This window comes from Eschscholzia californica, unplaced genomic scaffold (assembly GCF_041429995.1).
Source record: "Eschscholzia californica isolate CP2 unplaced genomic scaffold, dmEscCali1.0.p SCAF_1, whole genome shotgun sequence".
NCBI lineage: Eukaryota > Viridiplantae > Streptophyta > Magnoliopsida > Ranunculales > Papaveraceae > Eschscholzia > Eschscholzia californica.
In genome coordinates, this window is record NW_028238198.1 from 62,419,491 (window position 1) to 62,442,839 (window position 23,349).

The 23,349-nt window shown below is 34.0% G+C and overlaps 1 protein-coding gene across 1 annotated transcript; it reads right to left on the bottom strand.

Moving 5' to 3' along the window:
• Positions 1-11,122: 11,122 nt before the first annotated feature.
• LOC147568078 (histone H2B.3-like) lies at positions 11,123-11,793 on the bottom strand. Its single transcript, XM_086654515.1, has one exon. It carries the CDS (start codon positions 11,720-11,722, stop codon positions 11,276-11,278), a length of 447 nt encoding a protein of 148 aa, XP_086510641.1. The 5' UTR covers positions 11,723-11,793; the 3' UTR covers positions 11,123-11,275.
• Between the last annotated feature and the right edge of the window lie 11,556 nt (positions 11,794-23,349).

A 23,349-nucleotide genomic window follows, 5' to 3' on the forward strand; every position in this document is an offset into this window, starting at 1 on the left:
GACATTGCATCTGAACAAGCTCCATCCATGTAAAAATATGACTTCTCGAGGCTGAGTGAATATCATCTGTACTGTCCCCAGCGTTGAATCCAGTAATATTTTCTGTAATTAAAAAAAATTACATCAACGTGTATGGATTTGAATTTGCCGTTTCATGCGGATATACCACCTGCCCCCAAGAAATAAAGTACACCTCATGAAAGGTTGCACTATAAGTGGTGGTAGCAATCACCTAAGTTTGATGCTCATTAAGTCCTGCGTGAACGTATTCGGAGTCCCATACCTGATTATCCTCATGCACAAAACTTTCATAAAGTAGTTGAGGAACGATTAGTTCTCTCAAATAAAGCACGAGCTGACACTGTAATGAAAAAAATTTCGGATAAATTTTTACTATTGTAAGGCGTGCATGAGCACATTATAGAAATCCAAGAATTTTTGCTCAACATTTGTTGAGGTTCTGAAATCATTATTGATGTATTTGGAACTTAATTCTCTTCCAAAAGAATATGAATCTTTCAAAATCTCCTACAACACACACAAATAAAATTGGTCAATCGAAGAACTTCTATTTTAAAGAGGAAGAGATAACAAAACATGAAAAACTTAAAAGTGTCCATTTTGTTTCTCATTGTAAGGGAAGTACCAAGAAAGGCAACCATGTCAACAATGTGTAGAAAGAAACAAGTACGCCAATAAAGTATCATGGCATTCAGGAATGTTTCTTCTCCGAAAGGGTTGAGCATAAAAAAAAAGATTGTCTCAATTCTAACTCTATTTAGTTTGCAAGCTCAAGAAATCTATGTATAAACTAAAACTTGTATACGACTAATGTATTAAAGTTTAATGTATATACCTTGAGGTTAATGGGAGCAAGTATACATTTTTAGTCTTATATGTAGGTGATAATTACTTTTTTTTTTTGTTGAAGGATAGATGAAGCAGTGACACAAGCAATATAGGTGAGAAACATCGTTTCTCGTCTCAAAATCGTCGATACTATAGAGACATTTATAGATCCTTTGTGATAATTCTGCTACGGTTTTCCTCTCATAAGGTAATAAGAGTTGGAGCAAAAATAAATAAATCGACATAAAGTATCTCTTTGGCAGAGGAAAGCTAAAGAACATAAAGTGGCCACTAAGCATATAAGTAACAAGTTAATGATATTGTATTCTTATAACCAGGGGTGGATCTATGGGGATGCGAGGGGGTACGGCCGCACCCCCTCGATCCTCCCGAAAAAAAAATGTAGTAGTAATAATTTTTTTTATATGTGTAGATATCTATAGATATGTATATATTGATGTGTGTTGATGACATGAAGAAGGCTTTGGCGCAATGGTTAAAACATGGGTTTTAAATCAACTTGACCGTAAGGTCATGAGTTCGAACCCCACTCTCTTGCATGTTCCTTTATGTGTATATTTAAATGAGCGTGTACAATTGTACTAAAGTAAGCGAGTGGCTGAATGGTAAGACCGAATGTCTTCTGGGCAGAGTACCTAAGTGGCACGGGTTTAGCCTCCCTAAATTTTTGTTTATTTTTATAAAATATAATCAATTCAACTACCAACCTATAAAAATCAATTCAAATATCCTAAATCCCTACAAACTTCAATTCATCTACCCTAAACCTCTACAAACTTCAATTTATCTACCCTAAACTCTATAAACTTCAATTCATCTACCATAAATCTATACAAACTTCAATTCATCTACCCTAAACTCTATAAACTTCAATTCATCTACCCTAAATCCATACAAACTTCAATTCATCTATCCTAAACTCTATAAACTTTAATTCGTCTACCCTAAACTTCCTACAAACTTTAATTCCTCTACCCTAAACCCCTACAAAATCCAACTCTAAACCATAAATCCTACAAACTTCAACTCATCTACCCTAAAGCCTAAACCCTATAAACGTCAAATCATCTACTATAAATTCTATAAAATTCAATTCATCTATCTTAAACCCCTATAAACTTCAATTCATCTACTCAACCATCCAACTAAACAAGTTTCTATATATATATATATATATATATATATATATATATATCTCATTTTTTCATCTCAAACCACACCAAAATCACTTCTCCTCTACTACCACTTCTTCTTCTTATTCATCTAATCAAGTATTCAATTTCAACTAGTAACTACGGAAAGGTAATTTAAAAGAATTTTTTTTTCGGGTTCATCAAGTTCAACACCGGAAGTTCCGAACTCGACTCCAGCGTTATTTTCCATTCCAACACCGGAACCGACACTGTTACTTTTGAGCTCGTATTTTGTTTACATTTGATGAAGCTTTTGTTGGGAATAACAAATGAACTGTCACAAGTACTACAAAGAAAAGACCAAGATATTGTGACTACAACGGATTTTGTTGAGTCATCAAAATCTAGAATCCAATATGTACGAGATCATGAGTGGTCATCATTGGTCTGGAACGTTTGTACTTTTTGTGAAAAACATAATATTGAAGTTGTTGATCTTAATGGTTCGTACATAGTTCAAGGAAGAAGCAGAAGGAGTGCACAACAAAATACAAACCTGAATCACTATCAAGTAGAGATTTTCAATACCGTTATTGATATGCAACTTCAAGAATTAAATGCTCGTTTCACTGAGAAGAATACCGAGTTGCTCCATTGTATGGCACGTTTGAGTCTATCTAGAGATTTTGCCCTTTTCGACAAAAGTAAATTGATGCGTCTCGCTGAATTTTATCCATCAGATTTCAGAAGTCTTGACACTATGCTACTAAGTTCTCAGCTTGATAATTACATTTACGATATGAGGCAAAATGATGATTTCTCAAATTTAGATGGAATTGGAGATCTTGCTAGAACATTGGTGGAAACTAAGAGGGATAAAGCATATCATTTAGTTTATTTGTTTATCACTTTGGCACTAACTTTGTCGGTTGCAACTGCCTCTGTTGAAAAAACTTTTTCAGTTATGAAGCTAGTTAAAACACGCTTAAGAAACATGATGAGTGATGCGTGGCTAAATGATAGTTTAGTATTCTTTATTGAAAAAGAAGTTCTTAGTGAAATTGACAATGAGTCGATTATGCGAACATTTCAAAATATGAACTCTCGTAGAGGTCAATTGCGTTTGTAATCGTTGATGTATCAATATATTTTTTTTTTAATTGAAAATTCCAAATAATGAAAATCTTAATAGTGTCCAAAAAAGAGAATATAAGTGTTTTTTTTTTTTGTAATCGTTGATGTATCAATATAATTAATGAATATAAGTGTTTTATTAATTATTGTGTTTGCAAAAAAAATTATTTAGATATATAAATTCGCACCCCCTAGGTGAAAATCCTGGATCCGTCTCTGCTTATAACTAAGACATTGCCAGCACAATTGTTCTTAGATCATGTGGTGCAGAAGGATCTTATTAACTTATGTAATGCTTGACCATGTACTTTCCTTGACAGCTTGAAAAGTTTGGTTATTATGAACAGATCACCATATTTGTGCACATACGGAATAACAACGTTATATCCAGTGTGATATTAAAGGAAGACCTGAGTAATTTTGTCAGAAATTACTCATTCAGATGTTAGGCTCATCAAGAGCTTCGTTAGAGAGCATAATGCATTGTAATATATGGAAGAGAAAATTCACTTATCAGAATGTGATCGTTACGATTCGCGTAGTATGTTTTTTAATTAAGAATGAGTGGCCTCCCAAATGATGTTGTATGACCATATAGATTGTCATAACCCATGTACTTATGAAATATATCATGTGGGTCAAATGGGAGAATGTTGGACACTTATCTTTATTAGAGACGAAGGGTGGCCCACATTCATATATTCCCTCTCGGAGATAGTTTGACCAGTTACCAATTTGAATTTGTTAGACGGCGTATTTGGTGATGGTTACCCTATTATAAGGGAATCAGATTTGAGAGATAAAGTTGGTTATAATAACCAACTCACTGCACCCATTCTCGATGGAATAGAATGTGGAGTAGTTATACTAAATGAAGGTCCCTAACCCCTCCCAATAATAATGTTTGTGTCTTTCCATCAAGACATGACAACAACTTACAGAGAGGATCGGGATTAGAAGATTTTCAGTATTCTCTGTATATCTTTCTGTTCCAATTTATCAACTTAATCAACAAAATACTTACAAACTTTCGAAATCTTGCAGTGCCAATTTTCTACTTAATCAACCATGGCTGAAGGTATGTAACTTCTGCATCTATTTAGAATTAGTTTTCTAACAACAGGTACCACTAGTTTGAGGGGAAGTAATATGGAAGAAGCCAAATCACCATTGACAGAATAAAGTACAAAGAACAAAAGTGGTTTTGCATTTTAATTATGTTTTTAGATATTAATGTAATGAGTAAGGTATTCATTGTAGCAAACCATTGTACTTGTCTATATCTTGATAAGTATATTGGTTTGAGGGGGAGTGTTAGAGAGTATGTGAGAGATGTTAGATGAATAGTCTCACATGAGATAAGTTAATATTGATATTCTCTTGTAGAGCCTATATAAAGGTCTCAAAGTGTAATAGCTAAAGAACTCAATCAATATTCTAATTCCTTTTATATTATTTCTACCACTTTTGTGGGTTTGGAGTTGTATATTATTTGGATGTTTTTGCAATGACTAACCTCATACATTGGTACTTCCGCGCCACGAAATTTACCAATGAATCATAATATCTAGAAAAACATGGTGGCCAATACGTGGACAACCGATAATTTTCTTATATGGACAACTATTTTATGTACCAGAAAAATTAAATTTTTTGTATGGACAACAACTTTTGAGGGTACAACACTTCACTATTTTTCACTCTCCTCCAAGAATTAGAACTTTATTTTAACTCCCTCCTTTTTTTTCATAGACCGTAACTTTAGTCTTCTTCTATTACTTCTTTATCAACAACAAATTTCTAGAGTGTCAAAAATTTTGGAGAGACATTGTTGATTATGACATCAAGAAAAACAAATCAATTCACGACAGATCTGGTGTTGTTCATGAACCCTGGAACCCCTAAAAATCATATATTAGAAAATCCATCCAATAAACCATAAAAGCTTTTATGTTTCTCTTTGTTCATTCATTACTCTGTTTTATTCTCTCTCTAGCTTTGATCATTCTCCCTCTTTAACTTTAATTATTCAGAGTAGACATCAAAATTAGAGCTATTGATGCTTGTAAACCCAGAAGCAACCACGCGGGTAGTCCTCCTTCTAATGAAAATGTATGCATCATCCAAAATTCAGTCACCTCTTCCATTCTAAGATCATCATAGGCAGCACTTGTTGGAAAAAACGGGTCGAGTCGACGACGCAGTAGAATATAAAGTTTTCCCCTTTGTGTTAGTTACGAGGATAATATAGAAGAATAGTGGGGGCAATAAACAAAGAACTGAAAGTAAATAAGACAACGATTTTTAACGTGAAAAACCTCCTCAAGATGAGAAGTAAAAACCACGAGACTCGTAGTCCAACCAAATCAACTATAATAAACAAAGTAGTTACAGACTACGTCCACCCAAGACTCAGACTCCAAAAGGAATCAATCTCAAACACGGAGAAACCCTCACAAGAAAGAACAAAACAACCCAGAAATCTGCAGTCCAAAACGACCCTAAATTCACTAGGATTCTGGCCACCAATCAACGATCCCACCGTGCAAATACTAGATGAACAAGTCAGGAACACCTCTGCAAAATTCAGCTTAATTGGAGAAGATCTCACCGTCGAATTTTCCGAACAACGAAGGCTGTGCGTGCTGAAAATACTCGGCCACCGCTCTTCTCGACAAACGTCTTTCTCCGTTCTTCTCTTGTGCGTTTCTAATTGTGCTCTCAACTTTTAATTAAGATTAAGGAAGTATTTATAGACTTCCCGTTAACCCTAATTCCACCGTCATAAGTAACCGACCCAAAGAAACTCGACTCGGGCCCAGTTTGTTTCCTAAACCAAACCCAACTAGGTTTTCCCATTAGGAGGAAAACCCAACAGTACTCGGTTGCCATTCAGCTGCAAATCGGTGTTTCTCATATTTTTGTTGTTCATGGAGATTTTAATCTCACTCTCCTTAACGATTTGATTTCTGAACCAGGACTAAAATTAATTGGTTGTTGTAATGAAGTCAATGCTAGATATACAGCTGATGGGTATGATGATCGAGAGGTATTGGTGATCGCGTTGTCACTTTCACTGTTGGTGGTCTTACTGTTCTTTAACGCCATTGCTTGTGTTTACAGCGAGAATCTTCCTCTTAGTACTGTGGGTGGTCCTCATATTAATTATTATCTTAATATTTAAGTCCTTTGCCCCCTAATAAATCTAAAATAATTAAGTCAAACATAGTTAACTTGCACCTGACCCTAAATTTGTTGTCCACATAAAATATTTGGCTGTGCATGTATTGGCCACCAAAAACATAGCCAGAAGAAGCTCAAAACTCAGCTGTTTGGTCCCATGAGAAGAAATGAAGAAGATTCACGTCAGTAGTGTTTGATCCAAATACAGTTTTTAAATTGGGTGTCTTGATCTCAGTCGTTGATTAGATCAACAGGTTAGATTATAACTTAGCTAGAACCTTTACGGTCAAACTCAGAATAGAGTATAGTCAACCTTTGAAATTACTTAAAAACCCCAACAAGTTCCGTGAAATGAAGGGTCATCTCCCATTCAACTTCCACCCACTTACACATCATCAAAGACAGTGAACAAGGGAGTAGGGAGGACGGGTACTATAAATTTAAGATACCATGCTACCCCGAAACCACAAAGTCAGACAAAATAAATTACTTGATATAGTATCAACATTGGACTTGTTGAATGACCTCTTAACATAACTCATAGGTACTTTAAATGTCTGTTGTTTGGTTCGTCCTCTCTCAAATTCATTAGTTGTATAGTCTATATACAGAGCCGGCCCTGGCCCAAAGCGAGCAAAGCCTCGCTTTGGGCCACCGATTTTAGGGGGCCTCCAAGTAAGAAAAATTGAGCAAAGAAATAAGTGGGTGCCCGCAAATATTTGAGGAACTGGGTTACGTATATCAAACAATGTAACTTTTTTTGTTCTTTAAGGGCCCAAATCTTTATAACAAAAAGTGGGCCCCGTATAAAAATCTTACATGTCAGCTGTCAGCCTCTCTCCGTCCATTTTCTCTCGTTCTCTACTCTTTCTCTCTCAACAAACTATACACGTCACAACCATACATTTCATCTCTCATTATTCCAATTTCTATCACCTTTAATAATTTTATTTGCCTTAAAAATAGAATTATTTTCCAAATCCTTTCACAAATTTTGGTTTCTCTACTCTTTCACAATTTCTACCATCTCTCATGATTCCCATAGAAAAACTCCCTTCTTCTCTCATGACCATTCAAAAGATTCAGATCTTCTTCTCCTTCCTCCGACCCCTCACCATTATCATCACCTCCAACCCCTCACCATTATCATCACCTCCAACTACCGTCATCCTTTTCCTCTTTTCTCTTTCTTATTTTTTTGACAAAAAAAAAAGAAAGGTCCTTTTGCCGAGGCACCGATCTAGTTGAAGAGAGTTCCCTTAAATAAAAGAGAGAGGGGAAAAATAGAGAAATAATTGTCGTCGATTGTGAGAGGAGACGAGGAAGACGATTTAGATTTTATTAAGGACGTAGACGATGACAGTAAGCCGACAACCCTTTTCGGCATGAACATGAGAAGTAGTGGTGGGAGTTTGGAAAAAAAGAATTTCCTTCAAAAATTTTCTCTAAAACGGCGGTCAAAATCAATTACACATTTGAAATCGAACAATTATTGTACCGTAGGTAGATGCAATACGTACCTCATATACACATATGGTACAGGGCCACATTTTTTTGGTTCGCTTCGGGCCACTAAAGTGTCAGGGCCGGCCCTGTCTATATATTTTATGTCCTTTGCATGCACTATGCAGCACATTAAATATTTTGAGTATATCGTAAAGATAAATTTTAAATGAAATGGGCGTGATAAAATACTAAATTAAACTGAGAAAATCGCTCCGGATTACCCTTTCTAATCATACTTGGTGTATATAGTCTTCCCATGGTAATCAATATGATTCGAGTACAGTTATGTAATCATCTGTGCCTGCGTAAAAAGAAGGCACAAAGACAAACATAGTGTTGGAATCGGAGCCGATTTTGGATCGGTTCAAGTCGTCAAAATCAGAAACGAAGCACACCATTGCGTTCGTATCGTCGAGCTCTTAAGTTTAGAGCCAAGAATCACTCAAATCCGAGTCTGGATGAATGAGATATTCATGTCTGAAGTTTGATCAATGTTTGGTTGATTTAGAGACTAAGTCGCAATAAGAAAAAGTTGGTTTGGGGACCATTTACGCAAAGCGAACACGACCAGATTTGATGGCAGGCGTTCGCTCGCAAATGCGCAAGATCCAACGGATCTGGTTAAACCCTTGTCGGGCACGGAGTGGGACATCTCCCGAACCTCAATCCAACGGCTCATCTCCTTTAGATTGTGGGCTAGTTTCGGTATAAGTTCTTAGATCTAACGGAGGGCGTTCCTCCCGAGATTTTGAGCGCGATCTGGCGGCTCTAATCCCAGCCGACATGTCTGTTGCTAAATAAGTGATCCGTCACTTTACTTACTCAACAGATGCATCCCTAAACCCAACAGAAGTGTCTCTAATGAATGTGTCTATTCGAAACCTATTTATAGGACCCAAATGAACTCTAAATTTCATTCCGTTTTTTCCAGAGCAGCAAGCATTATTAGAAGTTCATTTTTAGAGAGTTTAAAAAGATCATTTGACAGAGTATTCAAGGAGTTTCATAAGAAGGAAGTCCGGTCCATTCGCATTAAGTCAATGGTTAGTATACTTTCAAGTTCGACTGCTTTCTGATTCGAAGTACCATTGAATCGAAAGGTAATCGTTGTATCCTGGGAGACAAACGTCGGTAACTGTTTAGTACTATACAGGGCGTCAATCGTCTTAAGGAAAGAGGAATACCTCGCCTTGATTAAAAAAATCTTCTTCTAATCCTCCGATTTTTCTTTTTCTTTTTAGTCTATCTGATTTCTTAATCAAAGACATTCTGATTTTTTAAAATCAGAAGTGTGTTGATTTTTAAGTAATAAATCAATAAAAACAGAAGGAATACAATTCCTCTTTCCAATCTTAAATCGATAGTGAGATTCGACTACGAATCATCTGTTCTGGATAACAGACATTATCGGTTAAAAATACGAAAGATATTTAGTTTTTCTTCATTAGTTTGGAAAGAAAGTGTTTTTGATTGAGTTACAAATAAAATCAAAGTAGTAACCAGTTTCACCAGTGATTCGGTTATAGACTCGCTGAGTCAACTCGTTGAATCGGTACACCGAAACCAATACATAGAGTTTTAATGTATTTAGTCTCCACTAACAAACTATAGTCCCAAAAATTCATTTTATTTATAAGAAAATTCTATTAACCTGCTAAACCGTATGATGGTAAAGACACAGAGAAAAAAAAAGATAAAGACTAAAAAGAGTTTTCCCAACGTTGCTTTGTAAAGTTGAGCGGAATAGCTATTGAAAAAACTGTTTTAGTTACTGAATGATCATAAGCAAAATTTGTTCTTGTTTTCGACTGCAACTGAAGGTCAAAATTTTATGTTCATACCAATCATCCCGCTCATAAATCTGGTAGACTGGTAGCGATCATGCTTTGAAATCTCGTAGTCTTCGTAGCTTCCCATTGGTCTGACCATACATTGTATCAGGGTAATACCGTTTTTATTTTTTTGAAAAAAAAAAGATAATATATTAAGCGGGTTCTCATGAAGCACGAAAAATAAACTACAAAATCATTAGAGATCGGAAGATTTTACAATTCATATTTTCATTTGTCATTTTCTCTGTTAATAACTTCATATATTGTTTCATCTGATCCGAGTTTACAAGCTTCAACGTATTTCGCTTGTCGTATAGGTTCAGGTTTTTGTTCATTTGAAAAACAAGGACTATTTGTTCATTTGGATAACCAAATCTGAGTTGTGTGTTTTTTTCATGTATAATTTGTTGTTCTTTTTTCTATTGGTCATTTGGTAAACCATATTTACTTTTTATGTTGTTGTTTAACTGAGTTTTTAACATTTGAAGAAGAAATATTCTAATTTAGAAGCAGATTTATGTATCCAGAAGGATGGAGACAATTTATGTTCCCGCATAAATACTCAAGAATATGAGACTTCGGTGTGAAAAAAAAAAATGCAAAACATCCAGGCCTCAATGTGATAACGCACAATATGAGGCGATTTGTGCAGTTATGAGCACCGCAACAAAATTAAAGTAATAAAAGTTCAAATCAAGAAGGAAGGAAACAAGCCGACATTTGACATTTAATGAGATGAATAGCCTAGCACACTAAAAATCGAAAAACTGTATCAGCTTGATAAGAGATTAATATGTTTACCAAATTATTGATGACCAAACAAATTTAAATAGAAAACAATGGTTATTTGTTTGAATCCATTCATCTCAATGCTTTTAGCCATGAACGTGTTTAATGATTTATAAAATTCTTTGCCCACATCTCTCATCAAAAAAAAAAAAAATATTCTTTGCCCACACAGAGAAAAAAAATGACTGGTTAGCTCGTGATTTCACCCATTTTAAATTAATGACACGATGATACACTTGTTATGAAAGGAAAACAAAAAAGACGGAACTCCTGTACATTTCAAAATGTTCTAGAGGGCACAAATACTATCTATCAGATTAATCTCTGATAGACTTGAGATTAATATTCATCTATCTCACCTCCCTTTCTTCATTTGTTGGTAAACGGTTTTACCAACAAATGGGGGTAACCTATAGCACCCGAACGAACCCCTAGGAGTCAGAGGACCATTAATAAAAAGGAATGCCAATATATAAACATCACAAATTCACAATAAATTTCAGATCTTAGTTCTTAAGAGTCAATTGGACTCAAGACCTAGGGAGGGAAACTAATTTCAGATCTGGATAAACTAAACTAGATTAGATTTATACTATATCGATTCAAATAAAAAATCATGTACCCAATTCAGATAATAAGAATTAAATCACAACAAATAGAATTGCAGACTTCATATCTAAAAGAACATGATTCATTCAAGTACTTGATATCAGAACACACACAAAAATAAAATAAAGATCAGAGTTTGAACATGGACTACTGATTTACAATCCAATACCCCCCTTAATTTGAAAAAAAGACTAAAAACCCCCATTAACAACTGAAACCCTAAGAACTAGTAAACTTGGTAACAGCTTTGGTTCCTTCAGAAACAGCATGTTTGGCAAGTTCACCAGGCAAAACAAGACGAACAGCAGTTTGAATCTCACGAGAAGTAATAGTAGGTTTCTTGTTATACCTAGCAAGTCTTGATGATTCTTGAGCAAGTTTCTCGAAGATATCATTAATGAAACTGTTCATTATTCCCATTGCTTTACTTGAAATACCAATATCAGGATGAACTTGTTTCAATACCTTGAAGATATAGATCTTGTAAGTTTCAACACTCTTCTTTGTTCTTTTCTTCTTCTTGTCGCCTGAAGATGCTGCTTCTTTTGGGAGCTTCTTCTCTGCTTTCGGTTTCTTCTCGGCTACCGGAGCTTTCTCTGCTTTCTTCTCCTCTGTCGTTGAGGCTGGCTTCTTCTCCGCGGGTTTCTTCTCGGCCTTCGGTGCCATTTCTAGAGAGATAAAAGAAAAAATAAAGGATGAAAGAGACGAGTTTGGTTTTAGAGAGAGAACTTGAGATTGTGATTAGGAAAGGAGAGATGGCGTGTATTTATTGAGATCTAACGTGTGAGATCTGATTGGTTGTTTTATTTCACGCGGATCGTCGAAATAAACCGTTGATATGTGAGTCAAATGAACGGTGGAGATTATATTTGAAATTAGCGGGGTTTGGATTATGACTCGAGGGAACTATTTTTAAAGAAAATTGAATCTCAATCTCTCCTTTGGCTTTCCCGCTGTTTTTCATTGGCCGGTTGTTTATATTGGGCTGCGGCTTTGAAGAATGAAGGAAAGTGTCAAGGACGTAAAGACTTCGGTAAAAAAAAAAATTGACTTATAAATGTCCAAAAATTAACTATGTTTTCTTTTGCCCCTTCGTCTCGTAATCAAAATGTCGAATAAAATCAAGATGAATCAAGGAACACGAAACAGATTTGAAGAACACGAATAAAGAACACTCCGAATCCCTAGACCTAATCAATTTGAAGAACACAAAACAGATCTGAAAAACACGAATCAAAAGCTCATAAACCCCGGCCCTTATCATTTTCAGGAACAAGAATTAACCGAAGTGGTGCTTCAATTTCAAGAGACGAAGATGGAAGAGACAGATTGATCGATGATCCTAGCGAGAGAAAGAGATAAAAGTGGAAAGGACTTTTCAAATTAAAGAACCTCGTACATTTCAATAATCGATATAACAAAGCAGATTGGTTGTGACTAGGACAAGCTGACTAGGACAAAAAAGAGAAAAAAAAATTGCCAACTAGACTGTTTTGTGTTGACGAGGTCAAATCTAAAGATAAATGATTTTTAATCTAGACCTTTAGATTTCTTACCTTCTCAACAAAAATATTAATTCGTTCACCTTCTCTATAGATCAATAATAACCTCCCATTAAATAATTGATTTGTCTTAAATCAGTCAAGTCAAGAATTAATAAGTTTAAGGTGCTGTTTGTTTTTTTCTTTTTTCAGATCTGAAATATGAATTTGGAGCCAATTCAGATTTCAGATGTTTGTTTTTTTTATTTAAAAAAATCTGAAATTTTGTCTGAATTAATGTAGCATCTGAATTAGCTGAATAAAGGGTCACTCATTTCAGACTTTAAAACAAGTCTGAAATGAGAGTCCAACCTCTGAAATAATACAAATGACGAGTATACCCCTGGAAATATTGAAAAATCTTTTTCTTTCATTTTTTTACACCATCAGACACAACCACAACTACCGACCAGACCCACCGACGACCAGACCACCACCACCACCAAATTACAGCACCACCACCACCACACAAAATTACAGCACCACCACCACCAAATTACACCACCGTCACCACATTACACCACCACTACCACAAGTTACACCACCGCCAAGGCACCAAAACAAATTACACCACCACCACAAATTAAACCACCAGCACAAATTACACCACCACTACCACAAATTACAGCACCACCACCAACACAAATTGCACAACCACCATCACCATAATTTACAACACCACCGCCACAAAAGCACGAGATTCATGTGATTCGCAACCTAATATTAGGGATTTCATTTTTTTCTTCAGAAGAAGAAACTCATCTAGTCTCATGGAACAACTTCTCTGTGTAACGATTCTTTTACAAATTCACCAAACCACAACAGCCCACACAACCACCACTGCTTTAAAAATCTTTCTGTGGCTCTAGATCTGTGAATCGGTCGTCTTATTCAAAACCCTCGCCGGATCTGGCGAAGGTTTAACTTTGCCCTAATCTTCGGGTGCAGAGATAGAAACAGATAGCAGGTGAGAGAGAGAAAAAGTTGAAGAAAGTGAACAAGTTTTAGAGCTATGCCCTAATCTTCCTATCTAGAGAGAGAGAAGGAGAAAGTAAGAGAAGGAGAAAGTAAGAGAAGGAGAAAGAGAGAGAAGCAGCCGTTGGGGTTGGGAAAGAGACGAGCAGATGAGAGAGGGATGAAGTAAACTAGGGTTTTTTCTTTAAAATATCAATGAGGGCTAAAAATGTCAAATTTTGTTTCAGACCTAGTAATCAGATCTTAGAAAACAAACATCTACATCGTTAATTAATTTAGCCAATTCAGATTCAGCCTATTCAGTTCAGCCAATTCAGATTCAGCTAATCCAGATTCAGACAAAAATAAAAAAAAAACAAACACCACCTAAGACTTTGAGTTACAATTTCTTAAACTCTCCCTCTCCCTTCAATAAAAAAACTCTCCTTCTCTTCATCCAACGCTCTCTTCATCGATTCTCTCTCTCTTTTCCAACAATTCTTATTCAATCCATCTCGACAATTGCTGTCTTGATTACTCCATCTTTAAATAATTATTTCAGTTATTCTCAATCTTTTTAATTTTCTTTCAAACCCCATCCAATTATATTCTCATTAAGCTGAGCCTAAGGTTACAATATTACCCCACTCATTCATTCTCTTCTCAACACACGACGAAAACACCACAAAAACTTAATTAAAAATTGAAATCGAGAAGCAAATAGATTCATTATTTTCCTTTAAATTTGGAATTACTTACTAAATAATCCTAAAACCCTAGCAAAGTTTGAAATTTTCTGGAGTTGTAGTTGTTTGATGAAAGTCCTCAACCAGTTCAGACATTATATCTCAAAGGTTACGTCAAATTTGTGTTATTAAGGTATTTGGTTATCTAACTTTGATGTTCTTACGTCAATTTTGTGGATTCAATATGTTGTTTTGACCTTCATTCACTTTTGTTTTCATTTGTTGATGAAAGAGGGGGAATAGTTTCATTTATTATTTATTTGTTTTGTTATGTATAGAAGAATAATTCTCTTATGGGAATTGAAGTATTGTTTCAATGCACTGGGAGGAAATGAGTATCCTTCATGCGACCTTAGGAGGATAAAATTCATCTCATCTTCCTGTCTCATTACATGTCTCTACAATCCAGTAAATAAGAGTATTTAAATTAACCTATTTATTATAACCAGGTGCAACTGGAAAGGCACAGAGAACACGTTCCATATTTCTGAGCTCTACAAAGTCTCTAAAATGATTTACATTGTTAGTAGTGAATTTTAAGCGAAGACTCCTGATGTTTTTTTCGTCAATATTTTTTTTTTTGAAACCAAGCGAAACCATTTTTCATTCATAAGTGATTAAATCACAATGTTACATGGATGATACTTCTTATTTCTCTCGTCTGAAAACTTCATGAGAGTTACATACCTTTAAATGTAAAGTGCCTCATGAAGAGAATGAAATTGACTAGACACCGACTCAATAAAATGACCCTAAAGGTCGAAAGATGAAAAGATCCTAAAGATCGTGAATGAAAAGACCCTAAAGGTCGACAAAATAACAGGAAAAATTGCTACATTTATTCATATATATGCAATTTTATACGATTTGATTTTGCGGAGATGCTCTTATTTTCACTATTGGTACGATGAAATTTCCACTTAAATTTTCTAAATATTGTAAACTTAAATCTCAAAAAATCAATATTTTATTTATATCAAAACTAAAATTTATTTAGTTATAAATGTTTATTTCATGAACCGTTATATTTTGTTATATTTTTATTATTTATGTACATTCATAAAGGTATGATTTCATCTTTATATTTATCATAGTCATATTTTTTACCTCAGTTTCACTATGTAAGAACAATGAATTATAACATACTATTATATATATACTGCATTTGAATGCGTAAAGTGTTCACCGAACACGTCGTGTCGTAGGCACGGGTTATGGCTAGTACATAACAAGGCCAAACATTTAATGTCAAAGATCTTAGTTAGTGTTTATACTCGGTCACCTTCTTATGTAAAAGAGACGATAAATGATCGATATTGACTGAGAGTTCTGCAACTGCAAAAAATAAAAAATAGAGGTTTAAGCTCCAAACAACCAACTAACCCACAATTTTACAAGAAAATCTAAAGGTAACTTTGATAATTCTTCAACACTTGTAAATGGAAAAACGAAGAAAAATATGACAATTGTTTTGGTTCTTTTCACTGAATCTTTACCTTTAACTAAAAAATACCTTGAATTTGATTTTGAAATATTAAACTCCACTCAGATTGTTTTTAAGCTTTAAATTTAACTTCTAATTGAAAGACATGTTATCATTTACCTTTTCAACAAGTTCTTCTCTTGGAGGTTATAAGAAACGGCGCATGAACCATGTTAAGACAAAACTAATTTTAACTTCTAATTGAAAGACTTGAAATGAACTAGATTGGAGTTTAAGTAGAGAAAAACTTACTTACTAGTCCATTAGTCCTATCATGATAGTTTATTTCTCTGCGCTTTTTAAGCTTCTCGTTAAGATCCTCTGAAGAAAAATTCAGAAGTTGGAAGGCGCACAAGCTTCTCACCTAATTCTCTATAAATGTACATCTTCACAAATTTAAATGACACATATATTTAATTTTAACCTAAAGATATGTTTTACTAATTAATAAAATTGAGATTGAAAAAAAAACAAAAAATAGTTTTAATAAACATATTGTATATTTATAACAATCAAATGATTAAACTAGTTTATTGATGAAATCGAAAAAATTAATAAAGAAGTTAAAACTTCAAAAAATTTATTGAAAATATTCTATATTTTAATGATTAAATGATTAAACAAATTTAGTTGATTTTTTTTCAATAAAATTGAGAAATATATAAACTTCAAAGTTTTTAACAAAAAAAATCTAATGGTAACTTTGATAATGTTTTAGCACTTGTAAATGGAAAAATAAAGAAATATTACAATTGTTTAGTTTCTTTTCACCAAATCTTTACCTTGAATTAAAAAAGACCCTGAATCTGATTTTAAAATATTAAACTCCTCTCAGATTTGTTCTAAACTGTAATTTTAACTTCTCATTAGAAGACTTGTTATCATTTGCCTTTTCAAAAAATTTTCTCTTTAAGGTTTTAAGAAAATGTCGACTGAACCTGTTAAGACAAAACCAATTGTTCGTTTACATAATCTTTGTAATAAAAGACTTCAAAATAGAGTTCAAGTAAAGAAACACTTACTTGCTATTCCATTAGTCTTATCATCATCGTCTAATTCTCTGCATTTTTTAAATCTCTCATTTAGATCGTAGAAAAAAAATTAGAAGTTGGAAGCCTCACAAGCTTCTCACATATTCTGTATAAATGTACATCTTCACAAATTTAAATGATACATATATTTAATTTTAAACTAAAGATATATTTTATTAATTGATACAATTGAGATTGAAGAAAATAAAAAAAGTTTTAATAAATATATTGTATATTTATAACAATCAAATGATTAAACTAGTTAATTACAAAACATGGTGATTTGATGATTATACTCCCCTTCTGATTTTACTCCGCTCACTCGCCTTCTCTTCTTCCTCCCTCTTCAATTCATCTCCATCCTTTGTTTTCTGCACGAACCAATAATTCGATTGGAATCTGGTTATGGATAATGTCATACGATGATATGAAATCACTGGATTTCATGTTTTTTTTTTTTTTTTTTTTTTTTTATCAAAATCCACAATGAATGCCCCAGTGGAAATTGAGAACCGGCTTAAAAAAACCACCACAAAGACGGCGATGATAATTAAGAAATTGAAAATGAACAACAAATCATCGAATTCCAAGATATTCTTGGAATTATTCTAACATTATCAATGGAATTATTTTAACATTATCAAAGGAGAAATTCAATAATAAAGATGAAGGTGGAAAAGATGGATTTAGAACTCAACTGCCATTAATAAAAGAATTCCAGTGATTCCACCATTCCACCAACACCAATAAAATCCAAATCATGGTCATAAATAACAAAAAGTAAATCATCAAATTATCAAATCTATAAAAGAAAATCACTGAGAGAGACACACTGAAAGAGAGAGAGAGCAACAAGAGAGAGGTGAAGGTGGAAGGAGATAACAAAAAGAAATGAGGAGATGCAGATTTGGGTGTAAAAGATAATAAAGTCAATCTTTGGATCCAAAATAAAGATTTTCCCTAAGTCAAATCATTTTGACTAAAGTCTTTATGCCTCTGAGACTTCTCTTTATTCCCCAAAGTTGCGGCCTTATATTGTCGAGATTTGGTTGGGGTACCCTGACTTTTCCCTCAAACGCCTACGTTAATCTTCTCACCAGACTTAGGTTTTCTTCACACTAGAAGTTTCTCTCAGAGAAGCCCTCTCTAAGAGCATCTCCAATGCAACACTCAACAAAAACTCAAATAATCCAACGTGTCAAGTATGAGTTGAGATTCTCTTTCCTAGGTGAGGTTATTAAAATACTCAATTCAAAATACTTCTCCAATGCAATACTCAAAAAACTCAACATTTACTTTAAATTTATTCTTGGTTTTTATTGTAAATATATAAAATGATGATGTGGGGTCAATAGAGATACTCAAAAGAAAACTCATTTGCTGTTGCCACATCATACTGAGATGCAAGTTAAGTGTTGCATTGGATAGTGTTTTTTTTTGCTAAAAGCTAAAGTAATCTTACTATGTGGCAGTTTGAGTTATTTAAGTTGAGTGTTGCGTTGGGGATGCTCTGAAGTCGAAACTCAACTCTCCACCTACTTTCCAAGAAATTCGTTGAGCACAAGAAAGAGTTCGATCTTTCGAATTAGGGATCTGGAATTTCTCCGTATTGCGAATAAAATGATCGAAATGAAAATGATGATATTAGTTCGGAAGATTTGGTAGCTATGGTTTGAATGAGATTGACATCAGTTAGATAAACACGAACTGTTCATCAATTAAACAGACCAAAATAGCTGGGGTTTTTCTCTGCCAATCTCTTTGAATCCCAAAAAAGGACCCCTTTTTCTCACTCTAAAACAATTGAATATACATAATCTGTGTCAAACTTATTACTACCTTTTGAGAACTTTAATTTGTAAATCTCTGAAGAAATAAACGATTAAATAGAGAGAAGATAAACGTCAACCTCTTTCTCCGATAACGAATAAGGATTTCTGTCGAATCAACAAACATTTTGTTGGGGTAATTGTTGTTGATTGTTTCTTTATCATTTCCTCTGTGCATTTTAAAAGAGGATTGAATTTATTCACGAATGATCGATTGGATTATTCATTTACGCATAGAAGAAAGGAAAGAAGTTGATTTTTCTTCTTTTGTTTTCTCTCTGTAGGAAGTTTCTTCGGGATGAGGAAGAAGAAAGCATGACAATTAACTTTTTGGTAATAATGTTCCTTGCCGTATCTCACTCCGACTGTTTGTTCCATTTATTTGAGTTGCCGCCGGTAGGTGTCTGTGCCGTCGTCGTTGCCGGAGATTGTAGGTAGTAGTGCATAATTACCTAAAGTTTTATTTTTGAAAAAAAATGAAATTTTGTTCTGGAAGAAGAAGAAGAAGAAGAAAATGGAAGTGAACTTTACCCAGGTTAGTTGTCCGGATGCTTAGGAGATCTCGGGTCAATGGTCATTGACTCGAGTCAACGAGATGGGCTCTCGCCTACAACCGTTTGGTCAGGTGCCTATAGAAGCACCATAAAAAATAATCTTTGGGGATAAATTCTCTAGGGAATCCATGTTTTCCTATTTATTCTCGGGGTTATATTTTTTTAGCCTGAGGTTACCAGATTCGTAGGTACCTATTGCGAATCGCGATCTGGATCGCGCGTACCCTTTTAGGGTGCGTTCGCATACCAGATCGCACCATCTAGCGAACTGTTCTTTAAGAGAAGAAAAAATACATACCTTGATTACTTGAAGGCTCCTAAGCTTTTTGAAATATGAAACTTTTAGAGAATGGTTGAAGAAAAAAAAATGTAAAGTAATGGGAAGAAGGAGATAAAGTACAAAAACCCAATAACAGATCTTCTCTTCTTCTTTCTATTACTCTATTTTAGGTTTTCTATTATCATAGTTTTCTTGAGAGGAGAGAAAAAAGAGAAAGTGAGACAGAGTGGTCGGCTAGTTAGAATAGGGAATGCTCCTTTTTGTAACTCATTATCTTTAGGGTTTCTAATATTTTCATCTTGATGGATTTTTTACCGTCGGATTAGATTTTAGGGTTTTGGCTACTTTTTATAACCTAAAACAGCAAGGACAACTCATATCTCTATTAAATCTCCATAAAAAGGCAGCTCACATCTCTACACGATTTTCTATGTAGAATTTTAACTTAAATACTTTCCAAAAGATCATATCTTTGTATCGAGAATCATTGAAAATTTAAGGAAGTTTTAATAGAAAAATAACGAATTTCTCTGTAAGATTTGTCAAAAAAACATTCAAAAATTTAGGGTCTTCTTATTAATTAGTAGGTACGAGAATGTTACAATTCTAATTTCTAACCACTTAATTAATTCTTTCAACAAAAAAAAAATACTTAATTAATTAGAAACATCTCATTATTACCGATAAAATAAAGAGGCGTGATTTAGTGAGCTCGAGCTCATACGGTGAGGCATGAGCTCGAGCTCGTGGCCGTTAGATTACTTGAAGATCAAGGGACAAACCTTTACATAGGTACGGAAGCATGTGTAAGTTTTTTGGACAGCTAGCATCCTAAATAGATGAAAATAGACCGTATAGAAGTAGTTATTTACCAAAACTGCCATCTTCTAAATTAACTTTTTTTACCTTCTGAGTTTCAGACTTGGATTCTTGGAAGAAACTTCATATATGCTACTAGAAACAGATCCTTTTACCCTTAATAATTCCTGGTTATTTGAATATTCTTCTGATGCTAGTGAAGATGATTAACTCAGTATTGAAACTAATGGCTAAATCAATAATAGAGATTGATCTTGATTTCGTTTATTGAAAGTTTGACACCCTAATACCAGGTTCACCATACATACAATTCGTCTTCAATTCAATAGATCTTTCCATATGAAGATGATTATGATTACATAATCGTTCTAGAGAGAAACATTCGGTTGTCCATTAGCAACAACATTATCCCAAAATTATAAAATTTCACCTTTTGAAAGAGGTGGTCATAAGGACGAATACCCTAATTTGATGAATCAAGAAGATGTTCCAAATGCAAGAGGAAGAGTTCTTGGAGGTGCGATTTTAATGGTGGATTCTATAGCATAGCTGATCCAGATGTTATGAAGGGGTTGATCAATGTATCGTGTTTAGACCAGAATTAAGAAATTGACAATTCGTGACGGATTACTAAAAGCTAATTGTGATGGATTTTTAGAAGCTAATGTTACTCCTTATAAGGGATTTAATCTTGACCATGTTTATGGAAGGAAGATTGGTGGAACTACCTTTTGATGAATCTGGTGAAAGATATATTGCTCCTTATTTACTTACTCGAGCAAAATCTCCATTACCAATTCAGCTTTTCCGACTAGATTAGGAATTTTAGAGAGATGATAACTTGTGTAATTTCTTAGCTGATTAGTGGAAGAAAAACAGAGAAGATGGCATCTTTTGTAAATAAATAGTTATATAAGGTCCATTTTTATATAATTAACTTTTCATATCTGGATGTAAAGATTTGGTGTTGGATTCTTAGTGAATCTAACGGCCGTCAGCTCGAGCTCATACCTCACAGTATGAGCTCGAGCTCAATGAATCACGGGCCTAAAATAAAAATCTTAAATAACAATCTCTAATTGAAAAAACCTACAACTAATCAAGGACCCTTTTGTATGTATATATATATATATATATATATATATATATATATATATATATATATATGGATCACCTCCTACTTAGTTTATAAATTACTCATAATTTTGTGTGATTTTTTGGAGTGATTTACAAAGATGGTGTTTGGAAAAAAAAAGAACAAGAGATGATCAAGATATTTCTTCATCTCACACACTAGATGTTGATCAAGAAGATATTGAAATTCATAATTTGGAAGAGAGTTCTAGTGAAGATGACCATTCTACTAATGCAAACAATAGTTCATGTGCAAGAACCAACAATTCGAACAAACCAAGACAAAAAAAAAGATGATTCAAATTCAAAAGAATCAAAACCTTTGCATGATGAAGTTATTTTCAACGATAATAAATCAACAAATACGGGAGGTGGGTCAAGAAATTGGTGTTGCAAACATTGTAAAGGTAATTTTACAAGTTCATATACTCGTATTTACACTCACTTCTTTGGTCCTCCAGTAGGCAAAAAAACTGATATGAAACGATTTAATGTTTTGATGAGCAATCGATCTTTATATGAGAAAGTGCGTAAAAAAAATCAATTGAAGCGGAAAAAAAGGTATTTCTTCGTGACTAAAAAGTTCAACTCTTACAAAACCAAAACAAGTATTTTCAGGACCACTAGAAAGTGCATTCAAAATAATTGATAGAGACGAGGTTGATATGAAAATCATGAAAGGATTGTGTGCAAATGGAATTCCTTTTAATGTTCTTAGAAATCCTCAATCTCATGAGATGATTACAACAATAAGTAGAGGTCCTAAGGATTACAAGGCTCCATCATATGAAAAGGCAAGAACTACTTTGTTAGATGAGTGTAGAAGAAATGTTGAAAGGGATATGATGCATGTCAAGGATACATGGTATTCCCATAGAGTTTTAATTGTTTCAGATGGTTGGACTAATGTTAAACACCAACCATTGATTAACATCATTGCAGTAAATAGCCTAAGCGCCATGTTCTTATATGCTCGAGATTTTGAGGGAACAGAAAAAACTGGTTTAGCAATTTTAGAGTTCTTACTTGAAGCAATTGAAACAGTAGGTTCATCGAACGTATTGCAAGTTGTTACTGATAATGCAACAAATTGCAAGCTTGCTGGTAAAGAAGTTCAAAAGGTACACAAACACATTTTTTGGTATCCTTGTGTTGTTCACACTTTAAATCTTATTTTCAAAGATATTGCAAAAGAATTTACATAGTTTATAGGTACTTATAGAAGTGGAAAGAATATTGTGAAATACTTTCTTAACCACACACATGCTTTAGCTTTATTTAGGAATCATTCCAAATTAGAACTTCTTAAAGTGGCAAAAACTAGGTTTGCTTCACATTATATTTTGTTGAAGCGGCTTGTCGATTGTAGAGAAGCTCTTGCAACTACTATTGTTGTTAGAACATGGAAAGATATGGTAAAAAGTGGAGATGAACACAATCGGAAAATGGGAGAATTAGTTACAAATACAATTATTATTGAAAAATTTTGAGATGCTGTGGACCATATACTAAGCATTACAAAACCAATATATTTCTTAATCAAGTTTTGTGATGGAGAAGGTCAAAAAATGGGTGGAATTTATGAAAGAATGGACAATATGCTTGGTGAAATAAAAAATATTATATGTGAAGGAAAACATGCCGATAAATATCCTGAAATCGAAAGTATTGTGCTTAAGAGGTGGGAAAAATGAATATTCCATTGCATTGTCTTGGATTGCACTAACCCCAAGGTATTATGATCTCTCTATCTTGCTACATCTGCCCCAGGTGGTACAACAAGAAAATCTTCAAATCAAGACAAAGAGGTAATGATGGGGGTTTTGGAAGCATTTGATAGAATATCCGAAGATGTTAATGAATCAAAAGAATTACGAGAGGAATTTGAGAGATCTCACTTAAGAAAAGATATATATGCCATG

Excerpts from the sequence above, each read along its gene's own strand:
- LOC147568078 (XM_086654515.1), bottom strand. The coding sequence starts at position 11,722 with ATGGCACCGAAGGCCGAGAAGAAACCCGCGGAGAAGAAGCCAGCCTCA.